The 24,918-nt window shown below is 37.6% G+C and overlaps 1 protein-coding gene across 4 annotated transcripts in view; it reads right to left on the bottom strand.

The window, feature by feature from the left end:
• SLIT2 (slit guidance ligand 2) overlaps nt 1-24,918 on the bottom strand; it is a 370,519-nt gene that overhangs the window by 16,357 nt on the left and 329,244 nt on the right. For all 4 annotated transcript variants that reach the window (XM_047718995.1, XM_047718997.1, XM_047718996.1 and 1 more), the window contains 4 exons: nt 8,158-8,251; nt 2,450-2,587; nt 2,103-2,343; nt 520-650 (listed from right to left, as the gene is read on the bottom strand). In XM_047718995.1, the coding sequence (XP_047574951.1) occupies nt 520-650; nt 2,103-2,343; nt 2,450-2,587; nt 8,158-8,251 (604 nt within the window). The remainder of the gene's footprint in view (nt 1-519; nt 651-2,102; nt 2,344-2,449; nt 2,588-8,157; nt 8,252-24,918) is intronic.

Raw genomic sequence — 24,918 nt, 5'->3', positions numbered from 1 at the left:
TCACGAACAAACTATATTATTGTTATCAGTAGATTCCTTCTTTCCTGGAATCCGATTTGGTCAAAAGGGGAGCTGGGGTTGGGGATTGTTGGGCAGAAGAAGAGTGAGGCTGGATATTTAAAACCCTGGTGCTTTCTCTGACTTCATCCTTTCATTGAAGGTCACAGCTGCTTCCAGGCAGTCTGAGCTACCAGTCCAATTCTGAGCATGGATTTCCGAAACTGCTATCCCCACTCACCCCTTCAAGCATAGGGGGGAGTAGCTGTATCCCTCTTTACTGGCCCCCAGTTACTGTGTGCTCTCTAACAATCTTTATAAGAAGTCCCCTTGAGAATCTCTCCTCTATCATCCAATTTGAGCATGACATCTGTTCCTGCCAGGCTCCTAAGTAATGCACTTATCATAACGGCTGCCGTGGCCCAATTATTCCCTCTGCTCACCATTACAGAATAATAGAGAAGTAACAGCTTTTCGCCGAACCACTCTTTTCACCTTTACCAGTAACTGAGAGACCTTCACCTGTAAATGGCAGAAGCTGGGTGAGAGCCGGTGTCATAGCTGGCACGGACCCGTCCCCGGTACAGTTCGACGGCAATATGGTCCTTGTCACCCTTATACAGGAGGATCCCGCTGTCTTCATCTGTGGCAATCTGGTAGGAAGTAACCCTGACATTAGTAGGAGGTACAGTCATCCTCACATACGTCACCAAACAGAAGCAAGACTGCTCAGTGCAATTTTTACTCCAGTTTATTTTTTCCTTATGGCTGTGAGAAAGTAATAGTGCAAGGCACATGGAAGTGATGACTTGGAAGGTCACCTGTTCCTAAATTATTTTGATGCAAATAAATTTGTAAAGAATTAATTAAAACCAGTAACACTTAAGTCAACACCATGGGACATACTTAAAACTTTCTCTGCTGGAGGTTTTCATTTACTTGGTCTTTTTGCTCCTATTCTTCACAGGGCACAAATGGGAAAAAAAATCTGTTTTTTTTTCCTCTTGCTTTTTGGCCTTTTTGGGCTTTTAAAGAACCAATTTGGTAAAAATTAGGTCTTACGCCTGAACCCCACTAGGTGCTTCTTGTAACAGTCCAGTAAGGAAAACGCTGGAAGAGAGGGAGGAGGGCTTTTTAAAGAAGGCCTGCTTGACTTCCTGAGTCCTATTCCTCATGGCTGGAAGGGCTCCGGCCCTCACTGGAGTGTCAGGATAAGCCAAATAAGGAGCGGCATCTTCTGGAAATCAGCTAAAGTCATTTGAATTCAAAATACATTAAAATATTTTCCTTATCAGATAAACACACAGCCCCAGTGTGCCCCATGTGTCCTCAATTCATAAACCCTCATCTAGTCTCACCTGTTCTGCGAGGGTCCGACTGACTTGCTCAAAGGGACAAGGTGACATGGTTAAAAGTCTTACAATAACATTTGAGTTTGTTCATTTCATGTCACTTCTTTTATTTTATTTTATTTTATTTTATTTATTTATTTATTTGAGAAAGAAAGAGAATGCGCCAGAGAGAGAACAAAAGCTGGGAGGTGGACAGAGGGAGAAGCAGGATCCCGGCTCAGCAGGAAGCCTGATGTAGGGGTCCATCCCAGGACCCTGGGATCATGACCTGAGCCAAAGGCAGACACTTAACCAACTGAGCCACTAGGCACTCTCATGTTGCTTCTTAAAGGTTTTGAGGTAAGGAATTAAAAGGCACTCGCTGAATATTTTATCAAGGTGTGTGATGTCACCCATGCTCTCCTCACCTGCAGCTTTCCTAAGAAAAGACCCTGAACTTGGAGTCCTAAAAATAAATAAAATGCCTTCACTAGAGCACAAAACATGTTTTGTTGTTCTCTCTCTCCTTTTTCTCTGTTTCATAATCAAGTAGTGAATAAAAATACCTGGTTCCCATTTAGTTTCAAAAAATACAAATGTTGGAGAGAATGACTAAAGATTTTCACAAAGAGAGCATTTTCTGCCTTTGTGTTATGAGGACGGTAACTGTCTCTTTAAGAAAGAGAATCACTCATGAGCTACCATGGATGTTGAAGATTTGAAGTTGAAGGTGGCTTAGGATGAAATCAGCTCTCACTTCCGGACACGGCTTACCTGTAGGGTGATGTTCGTTTGAGGCCTGACCTTGGCTGAAGGAATTTGAAGATAAGACTCTTTGTTGACAAAATTCACACTGACCAGCTTTTCACACTTCTCTCCCTGGTAACCCGGCAAACACTGGCAGATGGGCTCGTTTATCCTGATGATGCACTGAGCTCCATTTTGACAATCAAAGTTATCACAGGGGCTGGTTCGAGGGAGGACCATGGGTGGAGAAAATTCACAGAACAAGCCGCTAAGGAAAACAGCAACAATACATTGTTTTCACTTAGTTGCCAAGATGAGTTGAAGCCTTTCTGCAGGACAGAACTCCAAATACAAAACTCTGTTTCTACGTTTACCTGTAACCTTCAGGGCAAATGCACGTGTAGCCGTTCACAGCATCTGTGCAGTGGGCCCCGTTTTTACACTTGTGATCTTGGCAGTCGTCAAAGTCAATGTCGCAGTGTTCGCCCACGTACCCTGGTGTGCAGTCGCACCTGTTTGAGCAAGCACATAAACAGTTTCACACCCAACTGAGCCAAAGTAAGGAAAATGGTTGCATTTGACCTAGAAAAAAGTTGGCACTGTCTTTGCAAACGTATTGAGTACACCTAAAACCACTGTAGCATTGTGTGTCAACTACACTTCAAGAGAAGGAAGTGACGATGGAAGCAAAAAGTGGAAAACTCACATGGAACAGGCTCATAGAGCTCCCAAATTAATGGAGGCCTAGAAAACAGTTATTCCATGATTTCTCAACATGATCTGTAAGGGGATAGTAAGGACTCTGATTATCGTGAGCCTCCACAATCCCAGTGAGCATGGAACTATACCCTCCTCCTTCCTACCCATCCTTTCTTCTTTTCTTCTCCTTATCATGTTTGACTTCCTACTTCCTTCCTCCCTCTTCCTTTCTTCCTTCCCCCCTTCTCCATCTTCCTTCGCTTCCTCTCCTTTCCCTCCTCTATCATCTCTCCCCTCCCTCTCTCTGTCCCCACTATTTTTGCTTAGAGTGTCTTCTGTTTTCGTTGTTCTGATTCCTTTCAGCAGTGGAGACCAAAAAAATTGCCACATTGTAAAATTTACTAAGAATATGAAACATATTTTAAAAATAATTAACATTTTTGTTTTCTCATAGGAAAGGGATATATTGGAATAAAATAGAATTTTATGAAAAAAAAAATGATGTCAACATTGGAGACCCTAATTCATAATGAATCCAGACAATCATTATGGCAGAGCGGGGCTGACCTAATGGAGTAGGACAGGGAAACTGATTAAAAAAAAAAAAAAAAAAAAAAAAAGAGGGGCGCCTGGGTGGCTCAGGTGTTGAGCATCTGCCTTCAGCTCAGGTCATGATCCTGGGGTCCTGGGATAGAGCCCCGCATTGGGCTCCTTGCTCAGCAGGAAGCCTGCTTCCCATTCTCCCTCTTTCTCTCTCCCTGCTTGTGCTCACTCTCTCGCTGTCTCCTTCTGTGAAATAAATAAAAGATCTAAAGAATTCCTGGGGCCAATTCCACCAACAACTCTTTGCCTGTTTGTTCACTGTGGTGGCACAAGGTAAGATGGGGTCTCAGCCGCACTGACGGTGAAGAGCCAGGGGTCATATACACATGGCATTCTTGGAGCATGCCCTCCTTGCCATGCCCTCTTCTGACCACTGGGCATATATGGATTCACAGAATCCTTCTCCAGAGCCCTGGATTCACTGACTCCTTCTCCAGAGTCTACTACTTCACTGAACAGGTGAGGGAGCTGAAGGACAAACTGGTTAAGGACCTTATCCAAGGGCATTCAACTAGTAAGTGCCACAGCCAGGTAGGAAACCCAAGCAATCTGCAAAGAGGGTCTGGATTTCTGACCACAGAAGGATGAAGGACTCATAAGCTGCTAGAGGAAAAAGCAGTGTGGCAGGTGCAGTGGTTTTCAAAGCATGCTCTGAAGAGCATGGGAAGGAGGCTTTTGGCAGCTTCCTGCTTCCCTCCTTTCTCCTGCAACACTCTCCGGTTGTGATTCATTAATTTTACACACTGGGCTTCCATGAGCATTTCTGTTTGGGGTTTAAGAGAGGGCTCACTGAGTTAGAAAGACAAACAAACCAGGAACCTACAGTTTATTTAGCTTTATAGAATTTGGACTTTGCAGTTACACAGAACTGGGTTTGCATCCCAGATTCATCTCTACATGTATGCAATCTTGACTAATTTACTTAAACTTCCTAGGTGTTTGCGTCTTCATCACAGTACAAAATAATTTTCATCTCATGGGTTTGTTAAAAGATTAAATAAAAACACTAGCTGTAAAAGACTCAGTATAGTGGCTTGATATATAATGCATGATCAATAACTGGTAAGGATTTAAACAATAATTCTATTAAGCCTTCATAACTCTATAAAAGTCTTTGTGGTTTAGTCTTGACTAAATTTCCAGTTTTCTTTTTTTTTTTTTTTAAATTCATCTAGTCACAGTTTTTTTTTTTGTTTGTTTAAGATTTTATTTATTCATTTGTCAGAGAGAGAGAGAGGGAGAGAGAGCAAGCACAGGCAGACAGAATGGCAGGCAGAGGCAGAGGGAGAAGCAGGCTCCCTGATGAGCAAGGAGCCCAATGTGGGACTCGATCCCAGGACGCTGGGATCATGACCTGAGCCGAAGGCAGCTGCTTAACCAACCGAGCCACCCAGGCGTCCCAATTTCCAGTTTTCTATTTCAAAGCCATGAGAATTTAAATGAATGAGGGTAATTAAAAATGCCCAAGTGAATGTGGACATTACTGAACACCAAGGGTTTTCTCTGAAAAATGTAAAATCAGGATTTAAGAGTTACTGAAGGGTTGATGAATTAAAATAAATGGGGGTTTAGAACCTCTACGGAGAACAGACTTTCAGCTCTGTGTGTATGAATTAGGAAATAAAATGAGATCACTGCAGACGCATGCTTGCTCTAGAGCCAGTGGTTTTAATACTAAATCATAACAAAGCAAAGTAAACAACACATCTGAAGTTAAATGGATCTTAAGTGGCCATATACATCCTCAAATAGATGGACAAAGTCTGGGGAGAGAGCTTGCATCAATGTTAATGTGAGCAGAACCACTGAAATGCCAGGCATTAAAAGAAAGAAGAAATGCTTTGAAACACTCTGAATTATTTATCTGAGAAAAGAAATCAAAGTAAAAGATAAGAGAACCACACACTCACTACCAGTGGCTAAGAGCTATTTTATATTCTTTTCTCTACAAATACTATTTTTCAAGCCCATTAATACTTGTTATGACCAACTTTTTTTTTTTTTTTGGTCTTTTCTTGCTCCTCAGATCAAATTACAAAACTGAAGAAAAAATTTAATTAAGGATTCCTTAAGGTTTGTATTATCAATAAAACCTATTCCACTCCCTCAACTCTATTATCTCCCAAGGAGTGAGGAAGAAAGCAAAGACTATAAACTATTTGGCGGAGAAGCCCAACAGCTGACTAAGGAAGACGCATACTTGAAAATACTGCCTATGGCATGTCATGGTCTAAAAATATCTCAAAGCAATTTAGGAGATTTATGAGGTATATAATAAAGCAAGAAAAGTAAAACCAGCTCTATTAGCTTAGTAATAAGAAAATGAAGTCGAAGAAACAATAGGGTTTGTCCAAACAACATCTGTCAGAAGAGGTTTTCTTTAGTAGTTTTAAATAGTTTGGGTTTTTAAGTCCATTTTCTTTTTACAACTCCCTCCAACTCCCTTATATCTCACAATGTGCAATTGTTTGTAATATGAGAGGAACGGCGTACACCATGACTTCCCCAGCTTTCTGCTAAACTATATACAGCCATAAAACAAGTTCATGAATTACGGCAGAAAACAATGGGTGCCCAAATCAGCTAGCCCATAAGCCAGGAGGATGCACTTCTCTGTGTTTAATTTAATTGACGGTAAGAGAAGATACTGAATGTAGGAGTAGTCTTTTTGAAGACCAACCCCCTCATTTTTTAATGGTTTCCATTAAGTCCCACAAATTCTTTATCTTAGAATCACAATATGCAAAGTCCTGTGAAACATGCCAGGCAGATAAGCAGTTCTGGAAAACCATCGCTTTCCTGATAAATTTCTTTGAGAAATGATATTTGTTACATATGTCAATGGTGGCTTTTCTTTCTTTCTTTCTTTCTTTCTTTTTTTTTTTTTTTAAGTGGTGGATTTTCATTTTGCTAAATTCAATGTGGGCAGATCAAAGACATTAGGAGTTAAAATAATTCATGTACAGTGCTTGCATGAACAGGATGCAATGCAGAATCTTGTATAAATGAAGATTTCAATAAGACCTCTGGTTTTTGCATTGGATTGTAAACTAAAATATAACAAAAAGTAAAATCAAAGAATATTCTTTTCTTTTTCAATAAGGTATCAAATGGAATCAGTGGGTACTGAACTGTATTTGTATATTCTTCTTTTTAAAGATTTTAAAGATTTAAATAAGTTTTAAGAGAGAGATAGCAGGAGGGGGAGGGAGAGAGAATCTGAAGCAGACTCCGTGCTGAGTGCAGAGCCTGATGCGGGGCTCGATCCTACCACTGGGAGACCATGACCTGAGCCGAAACCAAGAGTTGGGTACTTAACTGACTGAGCCGCCCAGGTGCCCCTGTATTTTTATATCCTAAAACTGCATTTGCATATTCTAAAATTTTAAGCCACAGTGAATAAAAATATTATGTAAATAAAAGGAGAACAAGCATTTTATTCAGACTGATTTTTTGGAAGGCAGTTCTAGAGATACTGACCCTACCTCCCATTCAAATTAGAGTATCTGATATCTGTGGACAGCTAGCAAAATGTTAGAGTTCCAGCTCAATTCCCATCTTATAAAACTGTTCCCCACTTCAGCAATTTTTAATTCTTTGAATCCTATGGCAATTATGCCGAAGTCATTTCTGAGATGATAATGTATGTGAATGTGAGTAGCTATAAAACACTACAAAAGATGGTGGTATTACCACGTGTTCTGACCCATGGCAGGTGCTCAATCAATAACTGGGTAAAAGAACAAATCATTCTATTTGCTACTTGCCTGATACAAGCACAGCCCTGCTCTTGAAACCAACTGTGTCGTTCCTGAGAATCCAACTTACCTTCTGTAACAAACCAACTGTAATGTTAATAAACTACAAGACATCTTAGAGGTAACCTGTATTTGAAAAATCACTCAACTGGGAAATAGGAAACCCAGCTCCCACCTCTGCCAATGAATAACCTTGAGATCTTTGGACAGCCACCAACCTGTCTGGGTCCTATTTTCCTCATGTTTAAAATGAAGAATTTGGACCAGATGATCTCTAAACTACTGTCCATTCTAAGAAGAGAAGTTGCTGTTGATAGACCCTCAAACTATTTCAAGACTGTGGCAAAGGAATAATTTAACTTGATACCAAACATATTTCAGAAAGATTACTGAGGAGGAAAAGAAGTAATTTTAAAGTTCTGGGTTCACTTGAGGGAACCCTCTATCTAGAATGACTGTCTGCTTTATCATCCCACAAAAGACAAACATAAGGTGAAAGGAGTACTATTAATAACAATGCTGAGACAACAGGCACAAACTGGGACTGTCCCCAGGCATTCTGGGACATACGGTCACTCCATCTTCCTCACCTTGGATACTTAATAATTGGTGCAGACCAAAAAAAGAAAAAGAAAAAGAAAAAAAAAATTCAGTTACATTCAATTAACTCCCTACTTACCACAAACTTATATTCAGATAATAAAGCACCTAGTAGATATTACAAAATTATTTGGCCTGCAAATACATTTAAGTAAATATAGTCAAAGTCTATTTTATTTCATGCATGACTTCCCAGGAAGAGCCAGGAAACAAATGGAAATGTCGTCTTTTATTTTCTTTCCTGAACTAAAAAAGTCCATGCTGTATAGAAACATTTATAAAAATGCCACTGACAATGGAGGGCGTCCCTTTCATCCTGAGCAAAAGTGTGAAGTGAGGGCTTGAAAGGAAGGTGAGAAAGACAGGCGCCCACCCCCATCTCCTACCCCGTCATTGAAAGCCCCAGGACAGCTCTGACTTACTTGAATCCCTTTGGCATCAGGATGCACTTGGAGTCGTGTTGGCAGGGGTTTAGGTCCTGGGCACAGAAGTCCAGCTTCTCCTCACACAACTCGCCTGTTAACACGGCAAACAATGTTAGTACACAGAGAAAGGTTAACAGGCTTCCCACCATCGGGCTGTCAAGGGCCTCAGAGGTTAGCACAGCTTGTGACTGGGGAAAAAATAAATCACAAGATACGGAAGCAGACGATCCAAAATGCTGGTTATGCTGCTAAACAGGCTTATGATTTGGGACAACACAACTATTGTGGTTTGTAACTAATATGAGCCCCTTTAGAATATACTTAGAATATACTATTGAAACGAGGAAAAGGAAATCTGAATGCTTTTTGTTTCTGTTGTTTTATTTATGCTAAGTTGGGCTTTTTATTAAGTTATAGCATATACCCTAAGGATAAATGAATAGCTAGTGAATATTTACAAACTGAACCCATTCAGGTAACCAGCATCCACATCCAGAAACACACCATTTACCAGTATCCCAGAAGCCTGACCCCAAGGGTAAGTAACCACTATCTTAACAGGACCAAACATTAGTTGTGTCTGCTTCTGAATGTGACATAAATAAAATCATTTGGTATGTACCCCTTTATGTCTGGCCTATCCTGTTGTTTTATGTTTGGAAAAATAATCCTCATTTCTTCATAGGCTCCAAGGTCTTAAAATGTCTGGAAGAGAAAGACTTTGTTTCTCTCTTATGACTTAATTGCAACAGCTCAACAGAATAGTCCTCAGTTATATCCTCTGAGATAGAAAAAAGCAAAAGGAGAATCAATCAGAAGAAAGGACATACACTTCTCCCCACCCCCACCCCCTGAGTATTAGCTACCACATAGAGAATAAATTTTATCAATACATGAGAGCTAAAAGCATAACCATGCAGATTCTAGACACTCTATGTTGAATTACATATCTGAAAAACCCTTAAGAAATGTCTTCAGTTATAAGTAATATGTTCTATTTTATCTTAGGCCAAATGTGATTTTCAATGAGACTTTCCCAATCATTGTGTGAGATAATAAGTAACTAGAAAGATAAAATGTGAAAGTTCTCACCTTTGCTACCTTACCTCTAAACCACTTTTTAATTGTGTTATATACAGTAAGTGAATGAGTAAAATGACACAGCTACACGGACCTATTCATTTACCAGAAACTATTAGTACTTTCATTCATTCAAAGTGTGTGGATTTAAATAGCATTGGTTAAAAATCAGGAGTTTGCAGCGCGTTCCTTTATTGTAAGACTGTCTTTTTAAGGTAAAACTTTGCTACCTGATAGAAAGAGTTGTTTAGCAACTCAATGTGGCATATTATTTACATTTCAAGACCTGTATCCATGATGTAAATATGTAAATGTACCCAGTTATTCTATCAGTTTGATGTATGGTAAGTTAGGGTTTTTCCTGTCTCTTAAAGTGAACTAATTACATGGAAAGTCTCATTTATTTCTTCTACAAGAAGGTTATCTGTGTCTCTAGATTTGTGATACAACAAGATTTTAACAACATTTACATGATGAGCTATCTTTAAACAGGGTTTATTTAAAGCTTTTCACTTTCAATTAGTTTTACTTTAAGTAATACCCCTTGATGGAATTCATTCATTATAATTTATCAGCCTACCATGATGAATTCATTTTTAGTTTTCTAATCAGATCTATTCGGTTGGATGCAGGCTGTTTACAGTAGTCTACAGAAAAAGAAGTTTGTAATAACCGATGATAGAGAGGAACCATTTAAGATATATAATAAATAAAAACATATTTTCACTCTATACCCAAATAATAAATTGTTTTAAAAATTATAAGAAAAAGATAAATGTTTAACTTCTTATTCACTTGGATCCAATCCAAACCAACCCAATCTAATCCAATCAAGCCGACCCAAACCACAGTTCATTAAGGATTTACTCTATGAGGCTGGACTAGATTCTGCAGCCACAAGGACAGATGTTAATGGACTCTGCCCTTAGTCAGTTCCCAATCAACCAGTAGAGAAAGTCTGAGCTGGAGATAGGACATAGAGAAATTCATCTCTAAGAGAAGAAGTTAGAGTTGACCCTTTATTCTCCATCACATGTTTCTTCATAAACTTGATGTGGAAAGGAGTGAGAGAGGGGATCGTTCTAAGAAACTGTTGGCTAAACAGATTGGCCATTCTGTAGTCCACAGCTTTAAGACTAAACACGCTAATTTAAATGCAAAAAAAGAAAAAAAAAGATTGATAGCTGTTCCTCATAAAATAAGTATATAATATTTCTTATAAAATAAGTATTCCTTATTCTATAAGGAATCTATCTTATAAGAATAGCACGGCAGCAATATTAACCGTTGCTAAAGTCATGTATGAAAGTTCTCTGTGACCAACACATAGCTACACATTTGACTCTGGTTAAGACTGTCTGATTACTTCCAAAAGGATTTATCTCCCTTTAAGTGTCACCAAATATTACAATACTAACAAATATTACAAAAGTATCCTCTACATCCTATTACTGCCTAACTCGCTTCTAAAGCCAAATCTTGCAAGCTATATTCATTTCCTGTGTCTATGTATGATTTTACAAATTTATCTCAAGTTCATGTCTGGGTTAATGGTGTTTCCTTTTGTTTTAGTAACTTTACTAAGTTCTGCTGTCAGTTTTCTATCCCTTATATATCTCTTCTTTATGAAATCTTCCTGGATCTTTTCATCCACTTGTTATTAATCTACAATTTGTGTATGTCATGTTTGCCTGTTCCTATCTTACGGCACACATACTATATGTCTTTATTTACTGACTTAAATTAATAAGTATTTGTATAGTGTTTACCACTCTGTATCAGAGAGTTTTTTTTTTAAGATTCTATTTATTTTTTTATTTAACAGACAGAGGTCACAAGTAGGCAGAGAAGCAGAGAGATAGGGGGAAGCATGTTCCCTGCTGAGCAGAGAGCCCAATGCGGGGCTCGATCCCAGGACCCCGGGACCATGACCTGAGCCAAAGGCAGAGGCTTTATTTAACCCACTGAGCCACCCAGGTGCCCCTATCAGGCAGTTTTAAACACTGTACCAATATAGAGTCACTTAAGCTCATGACAGCCATTTAATAAGGAAAGGTAAGAGTGCTGTACTCTTTTAGATGTCATGGATATTATGCTGTTTACCTCGTTTCCTGTCTTTGACTGAAAGATCACTGAGAGCAGTATCCTTGGCATATTCGCCTTCATAACTTTAAAAAGTATGATATGACAGACTCAAATATTAGCTATTAAAAAAAGATACAAGAGATCTATCTTACTGACTTATATTCAACTTGGATCTCACTTTATCCTTTACATATTTTTCTGTTTAATTTTTGCCTAATAATGAATCACCCATCTTTAATAATAAATAGTTTACAACTTTCCTTTAAATATTACTTTAAATTTTCTCTGGTCAATTATCAAAACAAATGTTTGCTTTGGACTATTTCTCTTTCATGCTTTTGAATTATATTGGATTCTGCTCTATTTGGGGGAAGGGAGCTTTTAAAGTTCCAATACTGTCCCACAGTGGGGAAAGTTGAAAGGCTCAATATAAGATGGGAGTTGTTAAAAAAAAAAAAAAAAAAAAAAAAAAAGGAATTGTAGAGAGCTCCACAGATGAATGCAGAACTTTATATATGTCTACTTCTCAACCAGTAAAGAAAGCTTGGATATTTGAAAGCTGCACTGCTTTTCCATGAAGAACAGAAATAAAATTCACTAATAGTTGGTCATTGACTCATATGTTTTTCATTACTATTGAAAAATTTCTCCTAAAAGTCACAATATTAAGTGAACGTTATGCAATCTTTCTTCCTTCCTTTCTCTCTCTCTCCCTCCCTTCCATTTCTTTTTCTTTTCTTTCCTTTTTCTTTCCTTTTCTTCTTTCTTTCTTTCTGGTATATGCGTGGTTATAGCTAGTACCAAATTAGTGAAAAAAAAATCAGGGAGAATAATAGGAAATAAGGCAACTGTATTTGCTCTTTTGATGGTCCAAGGCCAGCTAAGACAATATCATCCATGTCTAGCTTCCTTCCTGAGATGATAAAGTATGAACTGATAGAAAGGAAAGGTAGAAATGTTCTTTATTCTATTTCACACGGTTAGTGTTGTAATCAATTATCAGGTCTTTATATTTTAACAGGGCAGCAGGAAAGATAAGTCAGCTCATTGGAGTGGTTAAAGGCAACCCAGGAACTCCATAACTTAGTTCCAACCCACCCTGGTAAATCCCAGGAAATCCTTTTTTTTTTTTTTTTTGCTTTAAGCTCTATAACCTTAGAAGTCCCCAGTGGGATTTCACTTTTAATTTGTCTTATGCTTGGAGTTTTCAGCTTTTTCTTTTCTTTTCTTTTTTTTTTTTTTTTTTTTTGGTGAGAATTAAAAAAAAAAAAGGTGTGTGTGTGTGAAAGAGAGAGAGAGAGAGATATATATATATATCACTGTTTTGGAGAAGAAATGTAAAGTGGTCCAAAAGGAAGCATACAACTATTTCTTCAGAATAACAGAGGCTAGTGATTGATCTGTTATAACTTGTGAAGAAAAGGTGTCACATCTTCTAAACAGGTGTCTTTTTTTATAAGAAAGTGACATCTAGTTCTTGGATCACTTCTTCCTGATTGTATCTCTCAGGTAAGTATGGCAGAGAGTGGGACTAGAAATGGTCAAGTTCCACAGCGATACTAGCATGAGCTGGGAGGGAGCAAGGCAAGAGTGATGCCCACTCCCCGAAAAGGGACTGGCTTCTCCAAGCCCTCTCTTGAGCAGGAAATATGATCTCTACTTACTGAACCCCTGTAAATGTAGTTTTTCTGAAGAATTTGATGTAGTGCAAACGTGACCACATATCCTGGCTTGCTCAGATTTACATTATCCTGGTTTACACCTGTTGTCTCAAGGTAATTATCAGTAGTGCATGCACACAGATCCCTGACTTGAATGTAAATGTCACACGGTCACCCTGTAGATGGAATAGTAGAAGCAAGACCATCAGAATTAATGTTCTGTTTGGAGTGAGGAGTGAGCCAGCACAGAGAGATCCTAGGGAGTAAGTATTCTTAATGGGTGAGATGATATTTGGGTTGTTGACTTATTGCTTAAAACAGCCTTTCTGACTTATTCAGTATAAAAGAGTGGCTTGGTTGCAGGAAAGTGAACTATTTTGTTGTTGTTGTTTTTCGGGGCCCCGATTCTTTATTGGTAAAATGATCTCAGGAATGGAAGTTGTGCAAGGTCAGATGTGACTCTAAAAAATCTTAACCAAAAAAAAAAAGGAAGAATCTTCTACAAAGATGGAAAATGTAGGCAGCAAGTTAGCAGAGTGAGGGTTACCCTGAGCTGCACTCAGGAGTATGAACAAAGAGTCCGCATGTGCCCAGAACCTTCTGAAGTTGTGACACTGTGATATTATTAAAATGAAGCAGAAATCCCAATGCATTTCGATGGTTGTCGTGGGAAAGGGTACCTGCAGTTGGCCTTGCCTCCTGCTTCATTTCACATCTATGAATCTAGCTGATTATAATGTTCCTTCCTTCTTGGACACAGAGGGGCCCCTTCCTTTTATCTGTATTTATACTTCTGGCATCTTAACTTATCCTTTTGTTTACATTTCTTATTTACCAAACTTACTGAAGTAGTTTCAGAACTGTTCTACAAACTTCTTCCATGATACCATAGGGAGTGATCTCCCTATAGCTTTTTCTAATGATGATAAACAAGATTTTTAACATCACCATGCACTGTGAGTGTCAACTCTGCATGAGGACCTGTGCTAATGCTAGGAGTAAAATGGTGAACTGTAACTACAACAATGACAAAATGATAGTCCTATTCTCAGGGAGCTCACACATAAAAGGAAGAGGAGAGAGATATTCAATAATTTCAAAAGTAACCATAAAATTGTTTGTGTGATAAAGGCTAAGCAGATGTCCTTGTGCTCTAGAAGGAAGACAGACCATGCTAGGGGTGTTTAGGAAGAAGTGAGACTGGGACGTGAAGGCTCTGAAGCGGGGGGCGGGGGGGTTGCAGAGCAGTAGCAGCTGCTCTATGCAGGAGGCTGTATGCATGGAAAATCTTAGCTCTGACAGACTGGGAATGAGCCTGGGAAAACAAGGTAGCTGAGAAGGCCACAGAGGTTGGCAGGGGCCATGTGGTAGAATGTCTTTACTCCATGAGCAACAGGTACCACGGAAGGGTTTTAGGTTAGGAGTGATCAGATGATATTGGCACTTTGTAAAGGACATTCTGGCTCCGTTGAAGGATGGACTGCAGAAGGGCAGATAAAAATGGACACGATACATGATTCAGCTTATACTTAGGTAGTGGTAGATGAGATGGATGGCCTGGAGAGATGATTAGGAAACAAAATTTGTGAATTTGTGATGGGTTGGATGAGAGCAGGGGAGAGAGAAGGAGCTGTCTCAGACTTCTAGGTTTCTGGTATGTACATTTGGATGTACCTTTTAGTGACATTGAAAACGCTGAAATGACCAGATTTTCTGGGGCAAAATCAAGAGTTTAAAATGTAGTGTTGTAGTGTAATGGGTTGAATTGTGTTCCTCTCTCTGTCCCCTAAAAAGGATATGTTGGAGTCTTCCAGTAGCTCATGTGGCCTTATTTGGAGATGGCCTCTTTGCAGAGATAAAAGTCATCAGGGTGGGCCCTTATTCATTATGGTTGATTTTCTTATAAGAAGGGGAAATATGGCACAGAGAAAAGACTGACGGGACACAGGGAGAGGATGACCATCCACAGTCCAAGGAGAGAAACCTACAAGAGCTTCCCTCAAGACTCTCAAAAGGAATCAATCCTGCTGACACCTTGATTTCAGACTTCCAACCTCCAGAACTGTGAGACGTGAAATTTATGTTATTTTACCCACAAAGTACCTGTTGTGGTACTTTGTTATAGTAACACTAGAAAACTAATACAGGTGGCAAATGCTAAATTATTAGAGAATTATAGTTGGGAACAAAACTTTCAATTTATACCATAATTTCTTTGCTTTCTTCTTGGCTCTTACATATTATTTCTTATTTCATTTTATGTGGCTGTCCTTTCCTTGGCCTAAAATTTTCCCTTCGGTCTCTGAGATTCTCTAACAGAGTTTGGAATAAGTGATGCACAAGAACAAGAAGTACCCCATGACCATGACCTCTGCAGTGCAGAAGAGCCAAGGTTCAACAGAGCACAGTTGAGTAGGTGGGCTTTACATTTGTTGTGGGGGCTGAAAGTCTCTCTGCAAAGCACTGAATCTGTGTAGACATGGACCAAACCCTTCCGCTCCTCTCCAAGGGGAACTGGTGTTAACCGTTAGGGTTTGCAGGGTAGATGGCCCTGGACTGTAATGAAGATTCTCTTCCCCTTAGGGAATTAAAGGCGAGAAAGGCCAAGAGAACCACAAGCAACTATGTCTTGTAGAGAGGGAGAAAAGTGAGTCCAGTGTCTTGTTTCATCAACTTTACAATGAATATGGAGATTGGCTTGAACTTTGCACAGAGCTACATTTAACAACCACCAGATATCTACATTATTAATTTTAAAATAATAATATGTTTTACTAGTTTAAATTATTTCAAAGATATCAAAGCTCATGATACCTGTAGGATATCTGAGCTGAATCTTGTCACTAATAATAATTAACATTTCCTTCATATATTCAAATTTCTTAACCATGTTTTTTCTTAAAAAATATTGGTTCAACTCATGACATCATTGAAAAGTTTTAGCTATGGTGATTCTTTGACAAATCAATGAATAATGAAGATATGCAGTAAGGGGAGTTGACATTAAATGTTTTCTGAAACAAATATAGTGTAAAAGAAAATCAACCACTAATACTAGGATTAATTCACATGTACTCTGGAGTGAGAATTTCTTATTTGATCAAAAATACAAAGCTGCTTTAGTTTAATAATTTTCATAATAAAATATTGGGAAGAAATATTTTGAGATAGACCCAGCCAGTGGTTAAAAAACATGCATGACGATGCATGATGAAGTCCTTACTCTGGAGAAGTGTCAATCTTGAAAAGCGAGAAGAAAAAAAGATGCCGAATTTTCCAGTGTTCCTTGGGTTTCATTTAGTGACTGAAATATGGACAGAATCCTGGCTTAGAGACTGGTTGAATGGTTATTATATTTTTATTTGTTATCAAAAAATATACGACCAAATTCATTATTACCCCTAAAGGGGTTCCTCTTGCTAAGGTAAACTATGCTTTCAGGAAGAAGGTATTTATGAAGAGCTAGCAGATGGACGACTAGTTGATTTCTATCTGCCAAGAAATCTGAGCAAAAGCAAGTCTCACCTGGGCTTATTCTGTCCTCAAAGCCTGCTGAGCAGAAAAGAGGTTGGTTATTTGGTCCCTGGATTAGGATTTCTGAAACTTGTCCACTTCAAATTACTCCATTTAAAATACTCACTTCTTTTATACTGATAAAGCAACAGGAAATAGTACATTTGACTTAATTAATATCTTATTTTAATTTTTCCAAAAGTTAAGTTATAAGTTATGAATTCTGGTTGAGGATGTCTATAACAAAATGATGTTAGATATGGGCACACAGCATTGTTGGAACACTTAACCATTGCTATTTCTTGCTAATGTAACCAGATTTAATTTTTTTTCTCTCAGAAACAAAACAAAAGTCTCAGAGTCCATTCTGGGAATCATGGATGTATGAAGGGCAAGAGGAAGGTTCTAGGGCTGACACTGCAGGCTGTTCTTGTTCTTATTTATAAGTTCTTATTGAACTTTTTTTTTTAATACAAAAGGATCGTTAATATTGATAATAATAGAAAGGGAACTTATGACAGCAATCTGAATAAGTGAACCAGAATTCTAACGTTAAGCTTAATCTGTTATAACATTTTTAAATATACTTGTAACAGGGGAGGAAATCTGGTTCTATCCCCAGGATACAGAGTTTTGGAGGGTAAAATGTATCATTCTCCAAATATCTGCATTTTGAGTTCTTGCTTGGCTCAGGAAAATCCTGAATAAATGGTACTAATTTTACCTTACTTGAAGTGGTACAGCAAGGGAAGTTGTCAAAAACAGTAACATAAAAAAATAAATAAACAAAATAAAACAAAAACAGTAACCTATCAGACAAAATAAATGGGCTTTAATTTCTGATCAGTACACTACTTGAGGTCAAAGAATACTTTGATTTATATTTTTACATCTCTTTATTCCCATTCCATCGACTAGCAAATTGCTTGACACAAACTAGATACTCGATGGCTGCTGAATAATGTGAAAGACAGCACTTACTTGATTGTTTTTCAAAGGAAAAAAAAAAACTTTTTAGAAACATTAATGAAGGAGACCCAGGTGGTATAAAGAACATAAGGAAGAAGAGAGAATAAGGAACAGCAGTAGCAGAACTCTGTTCTGAGACCCCAGCCTGAGGCGCACCCTTGCAGGCTGGACTAGATGCACAGACTGCAGACTCTCTGATATCCCCATAATCTCGTCTGACAAAGAATGACTGTTCCAATTGGAAATGGAGAGTGAGAATTCAGAAATGACAGAAGTCTGCATGTCGGCACTCAAGTGCCACGGTTGAAAAGGTAAGATAAACGGACCTAAATGTTTCTCATGTCCAACATTTTAAAATTCCATCCAATTCCTGTAAACAAAACAAAACCCAACTGTGCATTTTCCATTTGTTCTTTATTTGTATAAAGAAAAACATTTCTCTTTCCTTCTAAAGATCTTTCAGTGTAATAAGGAGGTGGATGAACTGAGCAGAGGGTGGGATGGGTTGACGGGAGTCATCCCAGGAACTGTTAATTGAACTACACCGGGAAGAAGAGAATTTCTATTTTCTCCTTTTTTGATGAACCAGTCCAGCCCTGTTTGTTAAATTTTCTGCTCCAAGATGATAAGCCAGGAACCAGAGCACATTAACATGAACAGATGTCTTGTCTCCAATCTGAATATTCAGTATCCTTATCAATGATGATGGTAATAATTGACTTTATTCATCACTAAGAGTGTATTGTTTTCTTTCTCTTCCTTTCTTCCTTCCTTCTCTCTCGCCTTCCTTTTCTTTCTTTCTTTCTTTCTTTCTTTCTTTCTTTCTTTCTTTCTTTCTTTCTTTCCTTCCTTCCTTCTTTCCTTCTCTCTCTCCTTCCCTTTCTTTCTTTCTTTCTTTCTTTCTTTCTTTCTTTCTTTCTTTCTTTCTTTCTTTCTTCTCTTTCTTGTCTTTTCTCTCCCTTCCTCCCTTCCTTCCTTCCTTCCTTCTTTCCTTCCTTCCTTTTTAAAGAGCCAACTCTTCCTGAGGACGCTTTTTAAAAATATATGCTTTAAAAAAAAAAGATTTTATTTATTTATAACAGGGAGAGATAGCGAGAGAGGGAACACAAGCAGAGGGAGAAGCAGGCTCCCTGTAGAGCAGGGAGTTCAATATGGGGCTTGATCCCAGGACGCTGGGATCATGACCCTAGCCAAAGGTAGACGCTTAATGACTGAGTCACCCAGATGTCCCAATATGATGCTTTCTTATTTGCGTTTACTATACTGATATTCATCCTTTAAATAGAAAGTTCAGTGACCTCCAAAATATCCTCAATAAACTACCCAGATATTTCCCACTTTTCTACACTTAATTCCACTGTTTGTATTTCTATATAAGGAAATGATCTTGAGGGGCCATGTGTTCTTGAAGACCCAACTGCCACTGATAAATGTCCTCTGGATGTAAAAGGTGTGCAAAATGGGCCACGTGCAGAAGGGTACATGGTCACAGAGTAACCTCATGATAAATAGTTAATCATAATTCAAAATAAGAATGTTCAAGAAAACATCCAATACATGTGGATAATAAGATGTTCCGAACAAGGAAAATAATTTTATGTTCTCAATTTTGTTCTAAGTGAGATGAAATGGGTTGCTCCATAATGCTTTGTTAGCCAGAAAGTTTGATTAGCTTTCATTCAGAAGAGTCTTTTTGCACTTACCACATAATAAAGTAACTTTATTATGTTGCTAACTTTCTTGGGATATGAGAGAAAATGGCATTATATGGGAAATAACTGACCCAAATTGAACTCGAAATGAAGAAGCAAAGCCAAACAGTTTGCCTGGTAGGCAAGTTAATGTTTTATGCATTTGACAAAATCATGTTTGATGTTTGATGCCCTGCATAAGGTATTTTCTCAATAAATATCTTTTGAATTTTTTAAAGGGAAAACTTATCTCTCCCTAAACTAAACAAAAAAGGAGGTGTTTTTCAGCACTTCCTCATTGGAACACCAGCCTAAATAATGTGGCCAATTCCAACCACTACTGAAACTGTAGAAATATTTAACTCTGTTTTCAAAATAAATAAATCCAAATGAGTTTGAATAAAGCCTGGTTCAGCTAAACTGTTGTTCTGGGCTCAGTGGGCCCTGCCTAAGAACTAAAGAGCAAATAGGACCTTTAAGATGTTTTTCGAGATTCAAATTTAAGAAGGCTTTGAAAGGTAGGAAGTTGAAGGCAAACCACATTATCTTGTTAGGCTCCCATAATATTCTCTCTAGTTAAAACAGACTGTAAGCGTGATAGTAGCTATATTGACTTTGACATAAAGTGTTATACATTTTGAGGCAGATTTAATAGCAGCAAGTGTCACTGTTATTAAGAGATCATAACAATTTGAAAATATGAACAAAGCCTAAAAAGAAAAACCAGTGAAATCCAAGAGTTCTTCAGCATTTAATATTTCCTTATACTTCAAATTCAAATAAGGGAGTAAAGAGAACAAAAGACATTTCTAAAGTCTTTCTGTTTGACATGTGCATAGAAAACAGAATTACAAAATAATGATTTAGAGAAAGATGTACTGAAAAATATGCGGAGAGAAATTTCCTTCACACATACAATTTACTTTAGGTAGGATTTTTTTCTATCCAAGTTCTCTTAAGAATTCTTTTGCCGTTAGAATAGCAGCCCCTGGTATTTCTGAAGTATAGAAATTTAATACTGTAAGATGTTTTCCCATACATGCTCCCATGTTGTTCTCAAACATGTGAAGGGGGACAGATGTCACTAACCCTGTTTTTCAGACCAAAAAAAAAAAAAAAAAAAAAAAAAAGATGCAAGGAGTTCCAGAGTTGATAATATTAGTGCCAGGATGAGAAATCTGAACTTTTCCCATTAGCTATACCAATTCATCAGTACCCCACCTGCCCCACATGATGGAAGATAGCTTAATCAACAGGGAAATAATTAATTAATCATGCTGGCACTGATTGGGCACTTTCTTTTTTCTTTCTTTCTTTTTTTTTTTTTCTTCACTTGTAGCTAAAATAGATTGTGTGCACCTGAATTTCATGGCTACACCTTTAACTTTTTTCAAATGTACATAAAAGACAATTATATACAGCAAGTTGAAGAGAGAGCCAAAGAGCTTGTTTACCATAAACGATCAGGCAAAGCCACTAGAGAATGTGAAAAGATCCCAAATGGAAGACAGCAGCCAAAAGGAAGGGACTGATTCCAGTGGAAGGCCCCCTGAAATCACAGGGCATGCCTTGGGGTCAGTTAGATATTAGTTTGCATTTGGACTCCTACTTAAAAGGTATATATCCTTGGGTTAATGTTTTCACATTTTATACAAGTTATTGCTTAAATCCTTATTGTTCACATCTACAGTGTTCTTTTAAGTTGACAATATGTCACTTAATTATGGAGTTTCTTTTATCTAAGAAAGTTACTCTCTGCTATAAAAAAGTGGACATTTAATTTCTAGTTAAGTTTCAGATTAAAAAATAGAGAATAATTTGACTGCTTTTCAAACAAAGTCAGCAGCAGGTTCTAGGAAATAGAAGGTGCCTTTTATAAACATAAGCATGAAATTTAGTCAACATATGAAACCACATGGTGATTTAAAACACTATTACACTGCCAAGCTTGTTCCTGAGAGTACCTATAACTATTTAAGGGCATAGTCCTATAAGAGAACAATTGCTACTGTGTTTCTGAGATACATACAATCAAACCTTAAACATCCCTGTCCCAGACCACCAATTGCTTTACTTGTAAAAAGAAAAGAGGATATTTGCCCAAGAATAGTATTGGTTTCATTAATCCTCTGAGGACTGCACAGACTATATTTTAACATTCTAAGATACGAAGCCATTTTTTTTCATGTTTTTCAACTTAGCTCTGTACATAGTAAATGACCAAACACAGCATATCACCTGAATAATGCAACAGAAAAAAAATGAAGTCCTTAGTGTTCAGAGACAAAGAGAGCTGCTGTATAATGGACTCTATGTTAGCCCTATCATCCTACCACAAATGTTTCGCATACAACGGGAAATGTCAAGACGAGCACATATCGTGCTTCTCCTAGGATGCTGTGCCTGCCTGTGACACATGAAGACATCGGTCAGCTAGATAAGTAAAAACCAATGTTATTAGTAATAATTCTGAATCTTTAAGATGGAATTTCACAAAGATTTCATGATAATTCCCGAGAAATGCCTAATGCTGTAATTACTCTAGGACTTCCTTTCCTGGGCCCTGATGCTTTTGGGGAGCTATTTGGACCATGTTGATGTCTGTGATTAGATATGGCTCTTTTTACAATTTGAAAACACTGACTAATATGACATTCTGACAATGTGATTCTAAAAATCAACCTCTTGGGGTTTGTAATATTTATTTTATAAAATATTTTAATAAATATACACATCTTCTAATATTTTCCATATTTCAAATTACTAAAGATGTTAGTTTAAAGTTATGGGAAAATTCTCACTATTTAAACATTTTTCTATCAATACCCTATCTACTGTACTGAATGACCTGTTTTTCATTGTAAAACAATTCCTGTTTGTGATATCTTTAAAAAGTAAAAGCATACCAACAAGTAGAAAGTAGTAAATATTAGTCTTTCTTTTCAGTCATCCCTTCTTCCCACTCAGAGAATTTCTTTCATAGCTCTCTAGAAATTGATAAAGTGCACTTCAGATGCCCTTTTTATGGAGTTTGGCATTGCTATCCATATGTCAAGGATCCGAATGACTGATTTGACATATTAATTTCAGATTTTGCCAACATTCCTTTTACCACGTACACACAATGAAATCTGTGTAGCTTTAAAAGAAAGAGGGAAACTCAAATGAAAATCATAATAGACTTAAAAGGCAACTAACCTTTTTCCACCTCATTCAGATTAGCAGCTGGCAGCGACAAAGACAGAAGAGACAAAAGACTTTTTACATTGCAGTACAACAGCAGAGCACACGAAGCCAATGCGTAGCAGTAACAACAGAGAAGCCAAGGGTGAGAGCAAACTGAAGCAAGGCTTAGATTTCTTACCTACAGCCGGGCCAGACGCACAAACATGGAGTAAATGAGGCAAAAGGCAAACGCCATCACAGGGAGCGAGAAGTTCTGTGTCTAAACTGGTTCATTTAACAACCAGCAGCTCTACTTTTTAAGATATGAACTTCATGATTTGTGTGTGGGCATTGGAGATTTGGAAAACAAAGGAATAATGGTACAAAATGGAAAAACTAAAACGGTCTGAATATTTTTGACAAAATACATTCTAAGTCTTTACATGCCCAATCTGTATGGAAGCTTTCGTTCACTTAATTTATATAACCTCATTAATGCTACCGTGGTTTACACTGTGATCAAGGTTGTGTCATCTCTGTATACAGTCCCATGAGAACAGTGTTAAGAAACATCACCTTGACAGAGTTGGTCCAGGGTTCTGACTCTCAGAAAACTTACAAAAACATATTTTTCGATTCAACACCTGAAGTTCATACCAGAGCATCAGAACAGGTGTCAAGTTTGTCAACATTGCAGGGATGCCATATCTACAATTTTCACTTTCACAGGTTTTGAGCTTACGTAATTTGAGGGATTTCTTGAAAAATAGCTCCAAGGTATGTGCTGTTTTTAAGAAGGATATAGTAATGATTAAAAATAAAAACAAAATCTTGCAAGCTAAAATTAAAACCCGAGAGTGAATTTTAAAATTATTTGTTTACTAATTCCAGAGTCTTACTTTCTGAATCCTTAGCATAGTAATGTGCATTTAAAATCACAGTGAATAACTTTCCAAAAATTAATCTTATCTGAAAAATACTAGCAAGTAACCGTCATGTTATACAACCAGAAGGACAGATAATGGGTTGGGTTATGTAAAAAAGAATAGTTTTGATAGTTCGGGTGGGAAAGGCATAGCAAGGATTAGATAATAAAAAACAATATTGACTCTTAAAATTTATGTTGTCAATCCTTGCAGCAGGAAAGAACAGTGAGTTTTTTCCTTTAATAAATCAATAACTATTACTGTGATGTTTTGGTCACAAGGGTTTAAATAAATTTAATTTCCCAATGGTGGTTCATTTTGTTTTGGATATTTTTAGCTCTGTTTTATAGCCTGCCCATCACATCGTGAGTTCTCTGTCGGTCTGCTTTCAAATCTCTGAATTTTCTCTGTTAACAATATTATGTCCATTTCTGACTCTTGACACAGGTGCCAAAAATAAAACCTTTCACCATAATAATTTACAACCTTTTCCCATGAAGTTTTATTTGTTCCTGCTAAACAGTTCCCTTTCTCATTGTTTGCCTTTGGCGGTATAGAGTAAAACATCTCCAAACAGAAAAGCAACTTCTGACTTGAGTGATTTTTAAGCAATGACAACATGATTATATTCCCTGAGCACAGCAGGGGTTTCTTTTCCCAGGTCTCCTACTCATTAATCAGATTCCAATCTTAAATCTAAAACAATACAGCCGCATTATTAAAAAAAATTCCTCCCTCACTACATACTTGGATGAAGCATGATATGAAACTCTGGAGTCCAATTTACGCTTTCCTATAATTAAAGGCCACTTATGTGCCACTGATTTCAAAATTTACAGATGGTTATTTGATATTTTATAAATGAGCTCATTTCACATATGAACAAAAATACTATAGCTAATGGATGGGTTACAAATGTTCCTCGTATAGATATCTGCTCCAATGCCAAACTTTCAAACTCTTTGTTGCCCCCAAGACCCAGCCCAGTTACAGTGGTAATACCTTTATGTATTGTAGGCTGTGAGTTCAGTGTTTTTGTTTATCCTTTACCCAAATTAAGGAAAACCAGTATTTGCAATTGCTGTGACTAAAAATGTGTCAATCTCAGTTCTTGTTGAGAGGCAGATGACTCTGGAGAGATAGTTATGGCAGATTCCCACATGATGGCTTTTAGAGATGTCACATTTTGGTTAAAAAGTGGTTTTGTTAAGCCTTAGGGATTTTTTGATATGTTTTAAGGATCTGACAGGGGGAAATGCAGCTTCATGATACTTCTCAGAGGAAGTGGCACTGAACTGAATCACTTAGGATGGAGAAAATGCATTCGAGAGGAGCAGGTATAGGAAGGAAGCTTGGAAAATGAAGGGAGAGAAGGTAAGATAAGACTCAAAAGAAATGGATTAGGAATAAGATACAGCAAATCTAAAGCCAAAGCAGGTGGACCCCTCTAAACCAACCAAGAAGAGTCTGCCATCTGATGTAAATTATCATAGTAAAGGTGGGTAGGAACTGAGTACACAATGCTTTCAAGCCTAGAGTTTCATCAGGGGGTACAGAGAAATTCTTGGTTTCTGTGCTCAGGAGCACATTGGCTAACCAAGAGTGCTTGAAATGCTTGAGTCCAATTTGTCCAGATCAAACTAAGCCCTTTTGATAATGATTAGGGCA

This window comes from Lutra lutra, chromosome 2, assembly GCF_902655055.1.
Source record: "Lutra lutra chromosome 2, mLutLut1.2, whole genome shotgun sequence".
NCBI classification, from domain to species: domain Eukaryota; kingdom Metazoa; phylum Chordata; class Mammalia; order Carnivora; family Mustelidae; genus Lutra; species Lutra lutra.
The sequence above is the reverse complement of the archived record's forward strand: the minus strand, read 5'-3'. Positions and strand labels throughout refer to the sequence as shown.